At 39.8% G+C, this 23,109-nt stretch overlaps 1 protein-coding gene across 2 annotated transcripts in view; it reads right to left on the reverse strand.

Moving 5' to 3' along the window:
• The window catches only part of RELN (reelin), a 293,331-nt gene that overhangs the window by 103,019 nt on the left and 167,203 nt on the right, over positions 1-23,109 (reverse strand). For both annotated transcript variants that reach the window (XM_066986910.1, XM_048068408.2), the window contains exons 11-14: positions 12,292-12,437; positions 6,918-7,069; positions 3,799-3,911; positions 1,878-2,086 (exon numbers count right to left, since the gene is read on the reverse strand). In XM_066986910.1, coding sequence (XP_066843011.1) covers positions 1,878-2,086; positions 3,799-3,911; positions 6,918-7,069; positions 12,292-12,437 — 620 coding nt within the window. The remainder of the gene's footprint in view (positions 1-1,877; positions 2,087-3,798; positions 3,912-6,917; positions 7,070-12,291; positions 12,438-23,109) is intronic.

Consider the following 23,109-nt stretch of genomic DNA (forward strand, 5'->3'; position numbering starts at 1 on the left):
TAAGGAAATCCTTACCTATCTCACATTCTGAAGACCTTGCAAGGGTAATGTAAGAAGTGCTTGATTTATTAAGGATTTAGTATTCTACCGAGATACTCTTGTAATTTCCACCATATAATTAGCTTGTAATATTCTGTTTTAAGTAATATCAATGGAACATTATAAAAGTCATAATTCATCACCTCAGTACTAAATTATTGGATTATAACTTTTCCTTTTCATTATAATTTGCTGACAATATTACTTTATATAAGTATACCATCACTGCGATATCAAAAGTTTGTATTAAAATGGTTTACAGAGGTTTTGACTCGTTCATTTTTGGTTTAACCATTTGACCTTGGAGGGTCAAATTTACTGAATATATGATGAACAAGTCTCTCACGTTTGCAGCATTGAAGGAATTATGAATAATGCTGTAGACCAGGAGGTGGGAAATGCTGCTGTATTTGGGAAATATAAATAGTGTTTATGGGGACCTAGTGCTTCTTTTGTTTTGAAGAACACTTCTACTTCAGAAATAGTTTACGTGAATGAAGAATATTAATCTTTCAAAATATATACTAATCCCCATTAGATAACAAAATATTTAAGATGGATACTTCATAAAGCATGTTTACAAGCCAGGAGTGTTTACGTGAAAAATTTTCACATTCTGTGTAGAATGTTGTCTTCCTTTCCTATCAAATATGTGTGATGCCTTGGCTTTTGCTGCTCCTTAAATTCTGCTGCTCTGCATGGCTACTAGGACTGTCAGAAATAGTGCAGCTCTTTCAGACGGAAGAAGATGTCATGGGCTATGGATGTGAAAGCAGTTGCAGTCACCTACTTCAAACTCTTGGCTCTCACTCTGGAAAAAAAATGAAGTAACTTAAACCTCAAAAATATCAGGATAAACTCTCACATGTACATAGAGATAAAGGGACTGTGAAGGAATAGATAGCTTCCTGAATATGTATTGGGGTACTCTGCACTAGTGAGGCCACCTCTGGAATGTTGTGTTTGGTTTTGGTTACCCCACTTGAAGAAGGATGTTAAGAAACCAGAGAGGTGCAGCACAGGATGACTGACCAAGATGTCTGTGGCCTCAAGCACTGAGCATGGAGGGGCTGGGGAGCCAACCTGTTCAGCCTGGTGAGGAAGGACAGCCTGTGATGGTGCAGAGGGTGCTCACAAAGGGGCCGAACTCTCCTCAGTTGTGGCAGGCACAGTAGCATGGGGCAATGTCCATAAAGATGTGGCTGCAGGGTTTGAGACTGGATATTAGGAAACACTTTTTAGTTTGTGCAGGTCACCCAGAGGGGTTGCACGATGTCCATCCATGGAGGTTTTCAAGTCATGGACAGGCGAAGCCTTGGCTGACCTGACAATAATCCCACTTGCAGAAGGAGGTTTCACTAGATGACCTGAGGTGGTCATCTTCTATGATTCTATAAAATACAGAGCAGCAGATTACTTCCTTCTTCCCCTTTCCCTCCCCCTTAACTTTGTGGGAAAAAAAACGCACTGAATGTCCCAGTGAAATGAAGCCAGCAAAAGAGTTCTGTGGTCACTCTGTGGGCAGTGAGGTCCTCACACTGATGATGTTCAAGATGAGTGCTGCTTGTCACCAGTCTTACAAGAATTACATGCTTGTGGCATGAATAATCTCTGGGAGGTCATGAGGGGACTTTTCTGCCACTGCCTTTAACACCTTCCCCCTAATACATATCCTTATCCTTTATATTTAGAGATAAATCTCATTGCCATTAGAAACTGAAGCAAATAGTTTGAAATCATAAGCATATTTCAGAATGGACTAAGAAAAGTATATAGATGCTAAGAAACAAAATGTTCTGGAAAGCTGATAATTGAAAGAGAAATTTTGCCTGTTGTACCTGTTACCGGGCTGATAAGTTCCACAACCCAAATTGATGGAAAACTGGATCATGTGAGTCGCCGTGGAAGGGAGTACTGGAAGGACGTGGAAGTAATCCACAGCCCAGACATTCCTGTTGTGGCCTTGGTGACTCTTTTGTTTCAGGCAAAACTTGGTTGCAGGAGTCTGCAGGTCCGGACTAATGACAACAGAAACCAAGGATGGAACCTTTAAAAGAAATTAAATCAGGCTTAAATGAAACAAGTAATATTAAAAAAGGTTACATGGAAATTATTTTTTAAATTAAGAAAGCTGCTTCAAATGTGCTGAACAAAACATGCCCATTGATTGTTAACTTTTGTTTTAGCCCCCTTTTTCCACAGAAGACCCCAAATAAGAGTTATTTTGTACTATATGCCTAGCTATTAGTACTCTGGGTACCAGTGCTGCTTATCACCTTAGTGGGATCAGTTTGTTTGGTTGTAAAGACACTGTAGAAAAGACACTGTATCTTCTGTGTTCTGAAAAATATGTTTATTTTATCAGTGCTCAGTTGGAAGATGAATCTCGCCCTGCAGCCTTTCATCTCACAAAGAAATGCAGTATAACTGCAGGTCGAGCCTGAATATGTGAGAAGGGAGTAAGGGTATGAGTTCACAGGCTAGTAGGGAGGATGTTATGTTGCTGAAATAAATGAAAACACTACTTTATGAACTCTAGCCTTTGTCCAAAAGCTACGTAATTGGAACTTTATTATGTCAAAAGAGGATGTCAGCTTGAAAACCGCTCGCTTTAAAAAAAGCTCCACAATGAATTCAGTATAATTTCAGATCCTGTCGCTCCCTGAATTCCACATTTAATTTTTTATTATTTTACAATTACAGTTTCCTTAGTTTTGAAAAAGTTCTACCCTGTGTTTCACACAGAACCAGGAGAGGAGGGAAACCACGTACAATGAAACAATGCAAGTGATTCAACTGAATCCAGGCCAAGCCCTAATGTAACTATAAACATTTATTTTCTGAATGCTAGAATTACAAAGAAATTGCACACAGACCTCTGGCTGAAATCAGATGCATCTTTACCACCAAGTTTCCTACACAGTGCATAAAACATACTGAATTTGAATCCACAACACATGCACCTGCATACATATCACATGCATTTTTGTGTATTGATTTCTGTTATCTGTCTTTTTTTACAGCAGCACACTAAGGGTCCCTCAGAGCTGGGTTATTCAGAGTAGACATGGCCTGAGTCTCTCCTTGCCCTAGACAGGAAGGAACCCGACAGCAAGCTCAAGTCTCTACTGCCCTGCCTGAGGGTGGTGGTGGGGAGGTAAATGTGGTGTGAAGGAGGCAGCAATAACAGCAGAAGGGAAGCTGCTTGTGAACGTGGCCAGCAACAGCCTTCTGTTGCTGGGTTCATGCCTGTACTCCTACAGACCCTCTAAAGGGCACACAGCTGTATTAAAATGAAAAGAAAATGTATAAAATATGTAATTTCCAGGAAAAGATATCCAGGAAAAGACATCCAGGCATTTCTTAGTCACTCCGCTCCTAGCCACTGACTTAACGTTCTCAGAAGGAAACTCCTGAATACCACACTGTGGCTGGCAGGAGCTTGAATGGAGAGAAGGGTAATTATTTGTGAGGAGATGTAATCACCAAAGTTTTCAGCTGATGACTGAACATGGGCCTGTTGCCCATTTGCCTGTTATTGTAGCCAATGCCACCTTACTGCTCAGGGGTGGAGTTGTCAGCAGTAACCACAGAGCTGTTTTGCAAAGGCACCCTTTCACTGCAAGAGCTGTGTATGATTTATGTGCTTGGAAAGGTCACGTTTGTCCCTGTGCAATTCAACATACAACATTGTTATAATGGCTTAGGAATAGATTGATCTATCCATCCCGTCCACCTACTTTGTCTAAGACAATTTACCTTGTAAGCAGCATAGGTCAGGGTATCGAGAGCTATGTGTTCCCTCCTGCCTTCAATCTTGGCATAAAGCATGACATCATTTTCATGGGATTCTCCAGAATCACAAGTTCCCCCTGTACAACACACGTTTGAGAGAGAGAGAAAAAAAATATCATTGAAGCTGTTTTTAGTGGAAAGTGGGATGATATTACACAGCCATAATTACAAAAATAATTACAACCAGATGTTATTTAACTTAAGATATGAAACAAAAGAACACAAGCCCCAAGGACACACTGTATAAGAACTATTTGATCAGATAGGTACACCATGCCGGAGATCAAGGGGTTGACAATAATGAAAACCTCAAGTAACTCTCTTAATCAGCTTATCGAAACAATTTAAATAGAAAATGCTGTGCCCAAAGCAATACTTCTATCTGTATGTTTTAAATCCTGTTTACATGGAAACACTCTGCTTTTTGAGTTCTTGTCTGTTAGGACTAGATCAGTAACCTGGTATCTTGTATTCACACTCTGTGCAGCCACACACTGTATATGAGGACCTCAAATACCTCTCGGCTGATAGTCTGGCAGCTGAGAACTTGTCTAAGCAGAAAAGGAGGAAGACTGCTGTGTGCCTTATTTGTTGTGCATCTTCTTCTATTGTCTATACCATATCCTAAAAAGGATGTATGGAATCTACTGTATCACACAAAATGTGCGTGATGTCACCTCACAGGGATGAGGCAGGATTTCAGATATCTTCATATTGGTAGAACCCAAAACATTTAATAACCTTCTCTGGAAGAGAGGATGTATTGGCAAGATTGAGCATTAAGCACTACATTATAGTTAAAAGATGGACATCATCACACTAGTTTCATGTTCTGGAAAAAGGTTTTTAAACCAGAATATCTGTAACTGGAACAGGAAACCTGTAGTTTCCCTGTACACTGGATGTATTGCAGGCATTAAAAAAAAAATCAGCAAAAAACAGGATGAGGAAGGTTCTTTGAACTATCTATAAAGTAGGAAGGTTGCATATATGAAACACTTTCTCTGCTTTTTTTTCACTACAGATGGCCAACTCCTGGAATGGAACAGGCAAAGCAGTCTAGAGAGCTAGATAAGATGTGTGTTTCTTATGTGTATATATACTTATATAGTTTCTTATACTGCAATAAGGAACATGCTTATGTCCATTCAAATTCTCTGCTTGCTTGAATAATTAAACTGTAATTTACTTAATGTACAAAACCACACAGAACACATTTTCAAATGATATCCCACTATCCTCTGTGCCTGCATGTGCCGACAACTTCTCCCCTAAGTTCAGAAGGTTGAGCAAATTTCTTTCCTGTTTCTCTTGCAGGTGTTGTAATGCTTGGAAGAACTGGAAAAAAAGCATCCTCTTTTTCCTGTGCTTTATTGGTAATTCATGTAACACAGAGGAGATGTGTGACAATTTAGGATGACAACACGAAGCCTTCCACTCATTAAATACAGGGTGTTTTTTTCTTGTTGATTCAGAAGTTTGCTTGTGGAGGTCACAAGTTTAGTCTCTGCTTCCTCCTTTATTATTCTATTATTCTCTACCTTTAAACAAAAATCCTCACCTCCTCTAAACATGGTGTTGAGAGAATAACATAATGCAATTTCCTTTATGTGCAAAATAAGAGTTGTGGAAAAACACTGTAAGTTACTGAATGATAGCCACAGTATCCATAGGAGTTTTGACTTGTTACAACACTGAACTAATGCAGTTGCACTGACAAAAACAGTGAAGGGGCAGTGACAGGACAGGCTTCTTTCTTAGCCCCAGTAAACCACTGAGGTTGCACTTTGTTCCGACAGGAAAGGTCCACAGATGATGCTATCAGCACATCAGTTCTTTCCACAAGGGATGCCTTCTCCAAGGCTCCAAAGCTCAATGGCATTTTTTGTGTACCAGAGATGAATCTCACCCTGGGTTAATACATTAGAAGAAGAAAATGTTTATGAATATAGTGATGAACTAAGAGTTTTTGAGCAGAAAATATGCCGTGTTCAGCCAGGTAAGGCTGTCCCGCTTCTGTGCTACTCTCACCTCATCCTCAGGTGCAACTCTGTTGACATGGATGGATTAACACCAGGGTCTGCATAGACAAGACTGAGGGGGGATATGACAGGTGTTTAAAATCCTCTGTGGTGTGGTGGGGTTGATAAAGATATGAGACCACCTCTTCTAACACAAGCAGTAAGGGGAATTGAGTGAAATTAGAAGGTACACGACTAGAACATCATTCTTCATGGGAAGAATTGTTAAACTATGGGGTTGCTACAGGATCTTGTGGATACAACAGACAGGTTCAGTTGAAACAGTACTGCTGAGGACCACATTAGGCACTGTGGAGGGTCCTGCCTGACCCACCTGCTACTCCAGCAGGCTGTGACTCTCCCACAAGTCCTGCATTATATCCGCCAGCACTGTGCAGGTACTCTTGGACACCACCACCAACAGCCTGTGTTTGTGCAATGAATCCTGCCTGAGGACTGACGTTGGGTCAGCCCACAACTACGTGTGCAGTAGGTGCTTAAGCTTCCTTTATATCAAAAGACATCCAACCCATGCAGTCAAGAGGGTCCAGAGAATTGCTCAGCTGGTCTAGCATGTCTCACGGTGAACTGAATGAATTTTTCCAGCAACTCTACTGACCACATCTCAGTAGATGTGACACTGACCTTTTACGGAGGCACCTTCATGTAACGTCTATATTAAACTGTTTTATACTGGAGCTAAATGTTTATACCAACCAAAAATAGCTGGGTAAACCCATGGAAGCAAAGTCCACCATGGGCTACTAAACCTAGAATGTCCTGTCTGGCTAAAAAAGGTTTTCACCTGCAAGTCAGTGACATCTGTGAGAATATTTCTGGGAGGGCTATTTGTGAGCCCACTATGGTTTCATACCCGTGCAGGTGTCTAGAAGGGCAGACTTCCAGTCTGACCAAGATTTGTCTGTCTTACATTTCTGTGGCATCGTAGTCATGGATCAAAGCTAACCACTTGCAAAGAGTTTTAAAAATATTTCTAATGCATATTGTGCAATTTAAATCCCACATGCCCCCCGTTTTATTATATTAAGAGTACATACTTACCCATACTGAAATAAAACCTTAAGTTCCCATAACCTGTAGTGTCAATATATGGAGTGCATATTTTTCTTTCTCCATCTCTGAGAAATACCATAGCTGAGCCAGACTCCAGCGTCCCACACTCGGTACCAATGACAGCGCCGAATACGTCCCACCTGGAGAAGTCAACAGTGGCAAGAGAACGTGCAGCAGCATGTTACTGAGCAGCTCACACAAAACATTCTAGGAGTTAATTTTTACACGCAAAAGTAGCTGCTTCTGCTGTCACAGAGTACAACAAAATGCTTTTTCAAATGTGATTGTTACAAATTTACTTATATATTCAATACTAGTTTCTAAATTCAGCCTAAAATAAAAGTAATGTACTTTTTAAAAATCAATTGGCAGAAAAGTACAAATACTAAAAAAAACCCTGAAGCTTTGGCTTTTATTACCAAATATTTAGTGTTGTATTATTCATTATTTTTCTGTCATGAAAATGTTTAAAATACATCTGCCTTCTGTTTCATATTGTGTAATAAAAGCTTTATAGATTAATCAAACTTGAAAAGGCATGTCTCCCATATTCACTATGCAGTCATTAGTATGTACATAATAGCTGAAAATGCTCTCTTTTCATCTTTTTGAGCATTTAGGGTAACAGTTTTTAACAAACACATGAATAGAGTATGAGGAAAAGACCGCTGTGTTTCTAATATGTGATGATATGAACTTTCTCAGTTTTTCTGTACAACATTTTCTCTTATTTTTTATTCAGTGATAATCAAAAGAGCTGTTGCAGAAATTTTCAATTAAATATTTTTCTTGAAAATATGTTTTCATTATGAAACCCTTGGTTTCCTTAAAAACTTGATTAAAATATTTTGAAAGATTAGAAACTGGAAAATTTGCACTTTATTTCAGTTTGATACATAATTATTGATGTTGAAGTTTTAATTCATAATGAAATATTTTAAAATTATAAGCCTGATAAAGCAATGAAATTACTTAGAATTGTTACATCTTGATAATCCAGTCACTTAACTGGCCAGTGTGATTCAGGATGAATGAGAAAAATTTAAGATCTGAAATCTTTGAGGGATGGCAAAGCCATTTCCTGCCACTTCTAGCAGAAAAAATCTCAAGCACCAATGTGAAGTATGAAAGTTTCAAAAATTGTAATTACATCAATTTAGCAGTCTGTTTATCAGCTTAAACATTCAAACTATTTCAAAATGTATTTTTAAGATCTTCTTAAAAGCTGCTGGCTTTCTTATTGACCTAAGCTGTGACAGACCAACACTATGCCTGTCTGAAAATCCTGCTTTAAAACTGTCAGTCATTTATACAGGAATTAGCAAGATTAGCGTCACTGAAGGGCTTTTATGATACAGATATAAACACGCTCGTGGAAGCAGAGTTTAACCTAACCCTAATTCTGAACAGAGAACTTTAGTTGTGCAGACATTTTAAAGGTAATGTGCAATATAATCCAAACACAGTTTTGAAAATGGGTCTCTTGGGATGAAGACAAATACCGAATTAAACGGTTGTGCCTACTTTAACTTACATGACAAAATCTCACAACGCTCCATTGATCTTTTGTATGCTCTATTTAGCTCAATTAAAACACTCGCTTTCCTGACCCACAAAACAACTTGAGGTCATGAATGATGCAGATCATGGAGGTTTCCAGGGATCCTTTCCCTTTATGCAGCATTATAATGAAAACCAGAAAATTATACAACATGAAATAACTGGCACTTTAATAAAAATAAATGAAAATAACGTCTGCAAAGATAAACGGAGAAAGTCTCTTGGTGATGGCGTGACAAAGATGTAGATGTTCTTGATTAAATATTACATTTGGATACATTTATCTCTCACATGACTCTTGAAATTCTTCTTTACAAAACAAATGATGGGCTGATATATAGGCCTAAATAAGATTTACTGGACAAGAATGTCCCAAGCTGAAATACATCTGCCAGAGACAACAAAGGCGTCCCTATCTTTGGATATGAAGACCTGTCCACTTTTAGGATCAGACCCCAATTTATGTGATTAAAGAGAAACAGAATGCCAGTGGGACGATGCATGGTACCAACAGCAACCTCTATCCACGTAGCCTACTGCCTTATGCAAGGGATTTAAAAAATACTGATCAATGTCACTAACAACAATCAGCTCCTCTGCCCTGAGTGTTGAGCTCCTTCAGACGTCTCATCTCAGTACGTTTGGCACAAAGGAAGGTGGTGGTGATCCGTACGTGAGCTTCCTTTTGCTCTCCCATGCGAGTGATGCTTTTGCCTGTTCTTTGAGAGCCGCCAGCTTCCAGCTGACATTAAAACAGGGAGTCTGAGAACATCTTGCAGGCTCTCTCATGTATAAAGCATTGAAAACCTCCACTGCACTCCTCTGGAGCACTCTTCTCAGAAAATTTTGACAGCACAGAAAATAGTGGCTAGAAACACAGGGGAAATATTTGAAAATAATGCGCGATGTGGAGCCCAATTCTCATTCTGAAAACTGGTGGTGACAAATAGCCTGAGCTCCAAGGACTCTCACTGACATGCTGAGTCCCAGCTGTTCCCTGTCACTGCTGGGAATGGGTCTTTCCTTGGTACAACTCGGGCCATTTAGTGACCATCACCCAAAAACATCTCTGCTCATGCAAGTGCTGTGGCAGTAGCCACAGACACAGCTGTTCTGGGATGTCTGGGAGCTGTCAAAGCGATAGTGGGGGGCAGGCAGAAAGCAAGGTGAGTACTCTTTCCTACCCAGCCTCAAATCCTGATGATCTTGGTGAAAGTGTATGTTGGGGTTATAGTAGAGGCAGCAACCAGGCTAAATTAAATGGAAACCACACATTCCCTGGAGTTGAAACATTACCACTTCTCAAAGTGGAAGGGGAAAGTGAGGCAGCTGAAGCTACCTGCAGCTGTCCCTGTTCCCAGATTATGACCCCAGTGACATATTTTTCTCTGGGCACGGGTATTTCCTATACTCCCAGCATGAGAGACGGGAGCAGAGACACACTCCCACAACTTTTTGGACCTATGGTCCACCAAGCAATTAAGTTATTCATACAACGGAAGAACTGGACCCTCGTTTCCTACTGAATTCTGTAAATAGAAAACTCTATGTTGGGATACACTATATTAGGTCAAACTGAAGGCTTAAACTGCAGGACTATAAATCTTCATCCATTTTATAGTTATTATGGTTACAAAACATACAGTCTGTAATTCTTAAGTATGAGATATGTCATAGAAATCACTGAGGAATTTTGATCAGACGTTGATCAGCTCTAACAAAAGTCTTTGCAAAGACGTGGTAGTTTCAAGGAAATGTCCTTGGATCCCAGGAGGAGTTCTTGATCAAAGAGGTGGGAGGCTGGATTCCCAGCCTGGATGTCCAAGAGCAATGTTCAACGTCTGCTCTAGCCCATTATTGGCAGTCGGCTCTGGAATATTTTATGTCCCAGCAAACTGCTCTTATCCCTACACTATTTTCTTTTAGTTTTGAATGACATCTTGAAAAGCCTGTTTTCTCTCCAGTACATAAATACACAAGCAACCAAACCAAACCAAACAAAAAGCAACCACAACAAACTACCAAACTTCTAAATCTTATAATTTTTCACAGAATAGAATTGTTATTTCCTGCTCAAGCCTGCTGTGAATATTTGCACCCTGTAACATGTCCTTCATTGTCCTTCACGGCAAAACAATATCTCAAACATAGTTCAAAAATCATTCAAAAATATTTATCTAAGAAGGAATTAAGGAAGCGTATTCATTCAGTGTTTATTCATGGCTGCATGTAGTTTAGACCTCCATTCTTATATCAACTGTTGATATAAAGAAGGAAGTTTCAAATATAAAATGGAATTTTAAAATAAATAAATAAATAAATAGAAAGACAAAAGTTACAAGGACTTGAGCAGGCTACTTATTGCCTTGGAAAACAAAGTGACCCCCTGCCAGGGCATGCTGCCACACCGCAGCGACTTTACATGCAGGGGTCCAAGAGCAGTGTTGGGTTCCTGTCACTGCATGCAGGGTGGGAGTGCAAAATATATCTGTCTGGCCCCTAGCTGAGAGCAGTGATAGATGCAGCTGGAATCAGATGCTGTGTGAAACTGAAAATGTAGTATTTGGAGAAACCATTCATTTGATCACTAAGGTATAGTATAAATAATTGATTTCAGTACTTCTACTCCCTGGAGAATTTCCTATTGAAAGTAATTTTTTGTGGTTTAATAATTATCTAGGAAGGAAGTGCCTTGATTAGAACCACTGATGATGAGGGGTTTAACTAAATGTCTAGTCCAGCAGAGCAGGATCTATAGACGAGGCAGATATCCCCAGGTAACCCTCCCACCCAGCTTTTTCAAGATGTAAAGAGACTGAGACAACATCTCAGACATATCCCACGTGGTCACCTAACACACAACTCACATGTAAGCATTTTCTTTCTTTTGTGTGAAATAGAAATTTCTGAAATGACATGGCAACAACAGAGTTTACTACCCACTATGTCATGGGTTGGTTATTCAAACTGGGTAGGAGTTCACGACAAATATTTTTTCTGAAGCCCCAGACAACCCAGGTGTTCACAGGCTGCATTAGCATGTATTTCTCAAAAGGTGCTCTTCAGTTTCAGCACAACATAGGCAGCATCTGAATCAGCTGCTAATGACCTGAAGTACTTTGTAGGTTAAAATCAACATTCAGCAGAGACCCATAAATTAACAGTGTGTGTTCCTCATTGCCCTCAGGTTACAGACACTAATGAAATTCTTTTTCTTAAAAATAAAACAAACAAAAAAAAAGAATTAAGACCACATTGAAGTTGTTGGTTATTTTCTTTTTGTCAGAATTTATACACTGAGGCATATAAAATGATTGAATATAAAGTCGTGCTTCTCTACCAGTACACTTTTGTTTTTGAAAAGCTCACTTATGTTTTGATAAAAGTGGTATGACTTCCACTTTTGCTGTTCTGCATGGGCCAAAGTGTGGTCCACAGCAGGCATTTAGAGGGAGGATGAGTTTTTTGAGGAATCTTGTTTGATACACATACAAGTTAGCAGCTCTCAGGTGTGACAGAATGAAAGAAACAGATTAACATCATGAGTTTATTTGAAATCAGTATATAATCTGCAAGCACAACTTTTTTCATTAAAAACTTCAGTGACAGAATGGCCAGGACTGTTCCTCCTGGGCTTTCGTGACTTGTTTGCTCCCAACATCCACAATCACTGGTTACTTACTGTATCACTTTTTATTACAGCTACAATTTTGCCTAAATAAGCTGCAAAGATGTAATGCCATTCTCCGTTTACTCAATTTCCTGACTGCACACATGCTTCCAGCACTGCCCAGGCACTCACCCTTTTGGCTGGCTCTCAAACTCTTCTGCCCACTGCTCCTGTGCGTCCTCTGTGGAGAGGTCCACGTCCCGGGTCGTGGCAAAATTGAACTCGCTGCCTTCGGTCCCATGGAAGTAGATGGAGTTTCCATCCGACTGGCAGCTGTGCTGTAGGCAAAAGGAGCACACAGCAGGTGATGTTACATCAGGTGACAAGGACTGCCATCCTGATCACCTACCTCCAGAGCTTGGAGCAAGCTGCACATTATCTAATAACTCACCAATGCCTGAAATGAAATAGAAATAAAAAATGGACTGTCATCTTTTCTCTTTCTTGGCCTACCCAACAGCGATTGCATCTTGATCTTCCCTATAAATGTACTTCATACCATCGTGAAACTGTGTCTGTATAGAAAAGATATGCACTGTACCTTTGGGTATTTATTTCTATTTTAAAGCATTGCCATTATGTCTGCCTTGGACCACTAATCACACGTGTATGTACAAATAACTTTAGTAGCACTATTCCTATGGATATTTTGTCGGCATAAGAGTTTCATGCTGTGAAACACATGTCAAATCTTCATGCCTGAAATTTTGCCAGTGGAAGTGTTTGCAGGTGAAATTGCTCTGCATTGCCATACAGCAAACTTGAGACTTGACGTGTATGAGTGAAAAGGCTATTTGCTACAAGTTAATGCAAATAGCATAGCAAATAACTCGGTAGGCAGATAGTTCTTGTAATACACCAATTGCAGGCTGCTGAGGCTGCCCCCAAACACAACATGTCTGCTTTTCACATTGCATTTCTTCATATACCACCTCAGCAGCACGAAATGAAAGCCCACATCTGCCCAAACTGCTCTGACCACCACGATGCTCCAGGTGCAGCCACCTGGGAGAAGCTGCCAGTGAGGAGCATGTCGGAGTGACCAGGTGGGAGGTGAGCAAGGTTGCTCATGGCTGTGGCCAGGCACAGAGGCAGCTATGGGGGTGGCAGGGCTGGGAACTGGAGGTGGAACCACCAAGATCACCCCCATACCAATGCAGAAAACACCAATCTTCCAACCTCCTCCTTGGGTTCTTTCCTTTCAAGATGAAAACCATATAGAGCATTTGAACAGGTTATACTGCATGCTGACTACAATATTGTATGTAGGTTACAATACAGATTGTCTTCTTTCTTTGATAGACTTTTGCCCTCATGTCTATCTGATAAAATGGTAAGAGTCTCCAAAATCTGTGTGGCTGAAAGAGATACTGGAAGCTTCTAAAGAACATCTACCTTGCCTTTACACAGAGATCCCAGTACCTTATTGAGTTGTTCGTATTAAAATAAATACTGATAAAAGTAATAATTAGCTCAAACACTTCTTGGGGACATCTTGGCCACATTAAAAGTGAAAGCTGAAATAAAAAGTGACTAATTAGAATAATTCTCCATTCTTGCCACATTTCAAAATCTGAAAAAGAGATACAAGAATACCAAATTGCATTGACCTTTTCAATATCATCTATGCAGTCTGCTCTTGTCTCTGAACCCTTTCAGAATTCGCCAAGGGAAAGTGTGATGATCACCACATCTGCATTTAAAAAAGACTTGGTAGTGCCACATAAGTTAATAATTAAGTTTTAAACAAAAAGAAAGATGTGGCAAGAAATAAAAGAAATAATCTATGTGACTGTAAGAGTTAAGAATGAAATAATGCATTACGTCATAGCCTATACTTCTTTCATTTTTGAATGTAAAAAAAAAAAAGAATTGAATTTTTTTTGTTGATGATTTTCAGGTATAGTTGCCTATAACTTAGCAATTAAATTTATATTTAGGAATGTAATATGTTACTTCATTTTTTGAGGTGTCTACACCTTATTGGAAACAAAACTGTGTACTTGAAATCTGATTTTAGTATAGAGACTTTCTGGCCTTCAGCTGTATGACAACAGCTCTGTGTTTATTAACTCTGACTAAATAACACTTAAAAAATAATATACTATAAAAACGTAAAGTCTGTTCCATCTGCTAAAATTAACAAATTGCCCCTAAAGTATCTTTCTTCTAAATAAAGGTTAAAGCAATAGTAATATTCTGCAATATTGAGAAGTTATCCCAGAAATTATATAGATTTTGTCACAATTCTCCCTACTCTAAGTTCACACAATGCACCACAAATGCAGCTGCTGCCACCGAAAAGGCAGGATAATTTATTACACATAAAAATATTTTATAACTAGCAAAAATCAATTGAACAGTTTTATATTTTACCTCTGTTTGAAAAACAGTGTGTATCATGCAGTTATTTATACCTGACTGAGAAATGGCTTTTGTTCTCTGATTTTATACTTCATGTTTACAGGTAGTGCTAACATCATAATTTTAAGAATAATTTTCCTCCTTGGTTTTCAGAATATTCTTCATTTGCTGAACAGATATGAAGTAGCCTTTATCTGTCAATCAATCTGCCACCGAAATCCTATTAACCACAGGCAGTCAAGTAAATACACGAGAAATAAATATTCATGCTAAAACTTCTGGTAACTCAAATTTATATGTAACCCTTCATCTCTTAATAAACAAATAGACAAATAGATCCTATCAAGCTAGCTATTACAATTGCGTACAAGCTTTGGGAAATCCTTTACAAGCCGTACTTATTTCTCAGGTGCTAAGTTACATGTAAGTGTATACCTGATAGTGCGGCAAGTCATTAGTAATCTCTTGCTGATGGAAGCCACCTATTAAAATACACAAAACAGATACAGCAACAGATACAGTCCTGCTACCATTTCATGTTTCTATGTCCTTCTGCTGTCTAACAGAATATTTACTGAAGTATGTCTGGTAGGGTTTCCATTTAGGTTGTCAAGATAAATAAATGGGCAGCTTGGCAAAAGGGCAAATATGTAATTATTTATACAGTGGTGTGATATCAATTTTATGTGATATCATTTTATGAAAGATCAAAAGGGTATGGAAGCATCACTTATTTCATTAGTTCTGTAATACTACCTTTATGTTTTATATGAAGCTACACGATATCTATGAATATGTATTTTATGCTTACTTTATGTGTTAATGAACCACACAGCATATGGCTCAAATCAAACTCTGGTCATATTAGCTTTGAATTTCATGTGAAACAGCTCTGCAGAAGAAAAGTTCAAACTGGGGTTTAACTGCTTTATTATTCTACGTGTCTATGAAAAACAGTAATAGATGCTCATTACTTTCAAAGGGAGTAAGAAAGATGCTCAAAACACAGGTATGGCTTTAAAAATTTTGAAAGAGGGACATTTTCTTTTAGCCCCAGTACCACCATTTGGGACCCGAGGGACCTGCCCATGGGAGAAGCAGGAGCAGATCAGCCCCCCTGTGCTAGAGCTGGGGTTCCTCTGCTCATGATCTCATCCTCTTCCACCTGCCAAATCTGCCTGACTTGTATAGTCCCCCCTGCCTCCTCTTCACACTTAGCTTCTTGCTTCTATATTTTCTTTCTCATTTTCCAAGCATTTGCTCTCTGTTGCTGCTTTTACTGCTTTTCTTTATCCAGTGGGCTGCAGAGGGGTGAACAACCTCAAAGATCACTCAGCCAGATCTTCCAGGGGCAAAGGAAGGTCCAGAAGAGTTAGTCCCTCACCCCCAACCACCTTGTCAGTCTTGTTCAACATCCAAGAGGCTGCTGACTGTGTTGGACTATTTTGTGGTTTTGCAATAGGGCTTGAACAGAGTAGGGACTGAATTGAAACCATCACTCATTTTCTCTTGGGTTCAACCCAGGATTTGAATCCAAGCCATTAGAAATGAAGAACTGAAGTACAATTTACATTCTGTACTGCCTCTTTCCCAAATTAAAGACTTTACACTTGCAGTGGTAGTCTATAGGCTCTTCAGTTTGTAAGGACTGAATTTTACAGTTCTCTCTTTTCTTGTCATCCTAAAGTGATAAAAAATCTGGAATGAACATTCACTCTCTTTTGAAACTAAGAGGATTAAGTTCTTCCAAAACTGGAGATACTGCAGATCTTTTTAGGCAGATGTAGAGTTTTCTCTCATGAATTTAAGATTCAATTTGTTCTCTTTTTCATTTTTATTTACATTTAAATGATTTTTAAGATAAGAACAAATTAGGTTGCTGACTAAAACATTGTAACTAAAAAGGCCAAATGACAGCAACTTGTAGGATGTTTTTCTCCTTGTTACCATGGAAGCACCAGCTGAAGGTCCAGTACAACAGCAGAGTTTAATTTTGTATTTAATGGGGGATTATAAGCATGTGAAACATTTCATGTGTCCTTGCACACATAACAACACTGAAAAGTTAACTAATTTGTGAGGAAAAATTAATTTAGAGAATAAACCCTTTGACAAAGCTGATAATCTTCATTAAACAGTTTTCTCCCAAATCACCTACATAATAGAGCATACAGTACTTGCACACACCTGAACGTACATACTTCTCAACAATAACTATTTCCTATTGTTTGCAACAGGAGTGGGACTGTAAGCCTGCCATAGGTAAACTGCTGTATTCCTAAATAAACAACAGCTGCCTGCTGCCAAACAGAAAGAAGCCAAGATCTGTTCAGGGACGGTGGTCATCCCAAGGGGAAAAAAAAAAATCAGTTTAATTTAATCTGGCACTACCAATACTATTATTCACAAGCTGCAATTGTTAAGCTATTGCTTAGCATGAATAGGGCAAAATGAAAATTGGCTGGATACATTCCCATAGCTCAGCATGCTTGGATTTGTTTTCAATCTAATATTCACTCTGAATTTTTCTGTGTTTCGAAAGTTTGACTGCTGGATAGTTACAGTGTCACTGCTTCTTGACTGCTTTTGAGGCCCGGTAGTGGCTCATCCTCACCTACCTCTGCTGCCTCTCATATGCACTGTCTTATGGTTCACTTTTCCTTGACTGTTGTTTCCTGCCCCTACATCCGCTGGTGATATGACCAAACTTGCATACCCTTGCCCATTCTGCTCACTTCTCCTGGCAAATTCCCCACCACGTGATGTCCTTCAGGCACTCTCCACAACAAACCTTGCCACTGATTACACTGAATACTGCACTGCTTACCAGGATGAGCACTCTCCCTTCTTGCACATTTGTTTTTATTTCCCCACCTTCTCAGCCTCAGCTGATCTCTTGCTTTATAAATGGATGGTGATTTTTCCCGGGATGCAGGCTTTCTTCTTGTTTTGTGTATGAAGAGGCAATAGTAGTATACTCCCTGATCAGGGCTCCTCGCTGGTACAGTGATACCACTCCTACAAGAAATACTTTTTCCTGATGAAATTGCTGGTTTGTCCCCTACTAGTTTAACAGATTTCATTTAGGAATTGCTCTGCTACAGGTAAATTGATCTATTAAATCAATCCCTCATACCACAGCAGTTTTATTATATGGTACCATGCTGCACCCCGTGGGAAAGCAGTGTGGAGCAGCCATGCCTGAAAAAAAAACACACATTTGCTTTCAGAATGGATTTCGCCATCAGTTTGCCTAGCAAATATTAGTCCAGATAGAGAAGGCATTCCTCTAAAATCAAATAATTAAATTATCTATGAATATTTCCAATCTGTGAATACAGTTCTTAGCCAACATTTCCATGAGAATCACCGAGTCTGATTAATTCAGGTGAACCTTCCATTGTATGGTATGACTGCATTAGCTAGTAATTTGAAGATACAGACTATGGGAGACAGTGACACATGGTTTCAAACCCAAACTTTGGGTCAAAAGTCTGAATTTCACCCTCTTTATCCTACTCTATACTCCTTACATTTTAAATCTTCCACCTTCAGCTTTCACCTCTCTTTTGATAGTTGTTTTTAGGAAAGCGTGTTGATTATCTGAGATACAGAAGGGTTTTAATTAGCACTGCTCAAAGCCATTGGGTTTCTGACAGCAGAAGTAGGGAAACTGAATTTGGTAAAGCAGGTGCTTTCCAACTGGATCTATTTGTGTTTTCATGAATAAATATAGACTAATTGTCAGTAGCATCTAAATGGTTTAAGGAACCTGAGTAAGATCTGGGATTCTACATCATGTTGGCATGTCTGAAAAATCTCCGTGTTTTTCAAGACTTGCATGAGAGCACCACAGAAGGAGACATCTGCTGCGCTCAGTGTGACCTGTTGGCTGGAGGGGACCCCTGGAGGTCTCCAGTTCACTCTGCCATGTGAACTAGCACAAGCTAATTCTACGGGAGACACAGCTGGGAACACAGCCCTGAAGAGTTTCAGAAGCTCAAAAGGCAAAGTTTGGGGATGTAAACAGAAGCACTGAAGTTCATCAAAACCAGTTTCTGTCACAGTTATTCAAGTCAAACTTGTGAATCAATAACTACCTCCTGGCTTTATGGTATGGAAGTTCTCTACTTGGAGAGCAGAACAGGGGGCAACTGAAAGATACAACTGTGCCTTTCAGAGAAGCATCAACAGGAAACATCAGTGTGAAATTCCTTGCTGTAACAGATTTTTGGCTGAGGTACTGCATATCATCTTCCGTAGCTTTGTCCCCATGCTCCCACGAAAATGTTGTTCACCTCTGTGCCTTCAAAGTACTTACAGCCATCTTTACCATCATTTAATTAGGCTTTTATCAGAGACAAACACTGATGCACCCCTTCATATTATCTCTCCTGGGCCTAATGGCCCCGATGATTCTTTCAGACAGCTGTAGCCTTACAATTTATTTTTTGGCGACATTTCTTGCATTGGAATGAATGTGTTGGGCATTTGGGCAGTGCCAGCTTGCAAAGGGCTGGTGGCAGATGGAAAGAAATCTGCCCAGTATGCCTTCACCTCTACACGAGCAGAGAGCCATCAATTTCCCCCATTAAGGAGCTGTCACGCAGCCCACCCAGCTGGAGGATCATCTCTGATAGCCAGGCTGGTTGGCGAATGCTATTCAAATACAAAACACAGTTTAAAAGGAAACAAAAATATCGTTTGTCGGCAAATTGAAAATGCATGGCTTTGACTGCAGCCAACTTTTTAATGACTGTAATATTTTAAGTGATTATTTTTGCCACTTCAGATTGCTCCTCAGAGAGGAGAGGTTTTTTTAATTAAAATCTAGGCAATGCAAACAGATGAGATATGAGAAGCAGAGGAACAAGAAATAAGACGAAGAAAATTAATTAAAGCAGCATTTTCAATGGAGCCATAAATTTGATATTGTGTCTTTCTGGGAATGGGTCATGCAGGTTCTCAAGTTTTTAGATTTTGGCATGGGAGCAGGTAGTGGGATAGATGAACTCTTGATAAAATTATGCCCTGTATATGGTTTCTTAGCTAGTGAAGGTAAAATGACAGAATTTAGGACAGATTCTAAATTCTAAATTCTGTGGATTTGGCTACTAAGGCTTCTGGCCTGAAGTCCACTCTTCAACCAAAGGAAAAAACACAATGTGATTAAAAGTTTCCCATGAGGTAAACAGGGCTTTAATCTTTCCCACAGGCTATGTTTTTAGACTATTTAATGTAGGTTACAGAACTAAAATCTTGGCTGCGCAAGCAGGCCAGGTGCAAGGAGGGTTATAGTGCACCTTCCTTTTTCGAAAAAACAATGGGATGAAACTTGTTCTGTGATGTAGTGACAGTCTATAAAGTGTGCTTTCACTCATCATTTCCGATTATAGACTGTTATCCAAAGGCTGGTGCTCAAAACATTTGCTTTTTATGAGTGACTCGTATGATCTGTATGGTTCTTAACTTTCTGGGACATTTCATAATGTTTGTACAACATCGGTAATTCTGTTGATGACCGATTTCCTTAATGAGTCATTTAACTGGCTTCTACTGAAATATTCCTCTATATTATTGGGAACTGTTGATATTTCTAGGACTCTGCAGTGAGCTTGATACATCCTCACCTGTTTTTCTGAAAGTAATGACATGTATCAACACCACTGTAAAATCAGAGAGAGAAAGAGTCAACCAAAGTCATTTCTACTCTTTGGCATCTAATGGGTCAATTTACATTGGTTTTATTAACGTGCATCTCACAGTGACCTGCAAAGACAAAATTCTTTCCTTCTAGGAGGCAGGAAACACCCCTGGTGTTTTGACGCTAGCTCAGCTCTAACCCTGGCTTCCTGCCACCCCCACCACACTTCTGAGCCACAGGGAACTGGCATGGAGAGAGGTGCAGGCTCAGCATCGCTGCCCACCGGCTATGCTCAGCTGCCTGAACAACACACAGCACCACCGTCAACCACCTACCAGTTCCAATGAACTCCAGGCCATTGTATCTAAGCATTATTTTTTTAATTAAAAGTGTGATTATTAAACAAAAACAAAATCAAAGAAACAAAAAACTGCACACACACAAAACACCAAAACAAAGCAAGAGCAATTCCACGCATGGGATACATCCAGTCCTATGGATATAAAGATGCTTCCTTATGGAGTGCCCACATTCTTGTTAAAGGGAGCTGGTTGACAGGTTTTGTGCACCCTGCTCTGCTGTCGTCACCTTTCCTCCCCTCTCACACTCCTCCTTCCACCCACAGAGAAGCACGAAAGGCTCTGAGCTGAGGTGCAGCAGGAAGCCAGCTCATCTCTTCCCAGGAAGATGTGCTGGATAACGGCTCCTGTGAGGCGAAGCAGCTGGCTAGAAGGCTGGGTTTGGCCCACAGACCAAAATCTGCCTTGCTATATCTTACTCAAAACCAAAGGAGCCTTGTCAGAAGCACCTACATCAAGGTATCTTTGCCCAATACAGGGTTGTGGCAATTTCCATCTGCCATTTTCACACTGGTGTAGCTAGAGAATCACCTTTCCTTCTTCAAACAAATATATTTCATCTGATTCACACGTGTACCTCAACCCCTTTTTAACATGAATTTAAAACCAAAAAAAAAGGGGGATAAAAAAGATCATTTCATCTCAAGCAATTAAAACCAACAAAGATATATATGGAATATCAGAATGTTTGTTTTGAAAGACCATCCAATGCCATTCCTATTAATTAACAGAGTATTCAGAGATTTGGAAATCTGCTCTGGAACTGGGGGTGTGGAATAGCTTAATCAGCCTTAATTTTGCCAAACTCTTAGGCCTGCCCATATGTCTCCTCTGCTCAGTCACACTCAGCAACACATGTCCAGGAAGGACTCACAGATCGAGGATGTGTATAGACCCGATGTGCTCAGGGTGTGGTGAAAGGTCATGGAGTTTTACAGAAACGTTTTCAGCACAGTTTTCTCAGTGTGAGTGTTGAGTTCGCCCACTCTCTTAGGCAGTTTTCTCTTCCGCTAAGATGGATTGTGTTTCTGGGAGATTAAAATGAACTGAATGGCAATGACCTGTTACTTAGCTATCACAAGTAGGCACGATTGTATGGTACAAATCTATTGAAAAGCGAGGCCATGCAGCTATTTCAAAATTAACAAAACAGAGACCGCGCTAACTTGGAGACTCTCTCAGAACACACTTGAAATCCACTTGAGGAACATTAAAAAATAAAAAAAGATGAATTTAAAAACCTCAACACATCTTTTAAAACAGACTTACTTTATCAGTATAACGGGGCTGGGATGTTTTCAGGATGTATTGCTCATGTCCATGATAGTGAATAACACACATCAGGTACCATTCTCCAGCTCTGAAACCAACTTGCTCAGTGAGGCTGCCACGGGTCTTCCCTCCCTTACCCCCACCCCACACTATGCCCAGCTGCATGCTCACAGCTCAGCAGCACAGATGACCACACGTGTAGTGCCTGAGTCCTGCAGACCAAACAAACATTCCAGATGATCGGCAAATGTTCAAATACAGAATTTGACAGGTACAGACAGGTACATTTTTTTCCTTTATTTGGACAACCAGATGATATCTCTGCCACTAGTCCCTACACCCCCTGTAAAGTGGGAGGAGTACTTGTGAGATATTACTGCATCAGTCCTAAAAAAATCTATCTATACATACATTTACCATCCTGTGAATACATAGGAGCAAAAGTAATGGGAAACTCATATAGACAATTTCTGTTTTGCCTTCACAGAGAACTGGAATTACTTTAATATTGTGTGTGTGGTGGAAATAAGCAGTATTTCAGGAAATACCAGAGGCTGATGACACTGTCTTTCACCTGTTTCTTTCCTCATTCTTTTTTTGCTGTTGTCCCAGAAGTGGTAAACTGACCAGCTGGACTCCTACCCACAGCCAGCAGCTGAAGAGCAGCTGCAGCTACTGACTGAGACAGCAATTCTGTACCTTGACCCTTCTCAAAAGTGGCGAGCGTCACTAGTTAACACATCATGACCAAACACGTCATCACTGTATTGCCTGTGGCTATCTATAATGCTTTTCCTCAAATGTGGAAAAATTACAGAAACAGATGTTTTGGTCTCAGTGCTACTTTTTTATGTAACCAGAAACACTGCAGAGACTTGAACTTGGTTGGCTCCCGTCTCAACCTCAGCTTTTGAGCTTGTGCATCCAAACTTACACAAGGACAATCAGAAAAAATAAAATAAAATTGCAGAATCTGTATTTCAAAAGACAACAGCAACTTCTGGTCAAGCCTACAGGACACACGAAGAGTACACTGAAAGATGAGACCACTTTTCTGTTCTTCTGTTCAAGAAGCATTACCGAAAAAAAAAAGATTTAATCTTTTCCCCAGATTAGCTATGGAGTGTCGAGGTCCACAGACCTTCAACAACACTCAGAGCACAGCACTGCTTCATGTGTTTCAGCAGCCTCAACCACCAGTGTAATATCCTAACCATGCTTGGTTGCAACGCCATGGTCACACTCAGAGCTGTCACTGGAAATATTGAAATGCAGTCAGGAATTTATCCTGTTCAACACCCTTCCTCACAG

The sequence above is a fragment of the Anser cygnoides genome, chromosome 1 (assembly GCF_040182565.1).
Source record: "Anser cygnoides isolate HZ-2024a breed goose chromosome 1, Taihu_goose_T2T_genome, whole genome shotgun sequence".
In the NCBI taxonomy this organism is placed as follows: domain Eukaryota; kingdom Metazoa; phylum Chordata; class Aves; order Anseriformes; family Anatidae; genus Anser; species Anser cygnoides.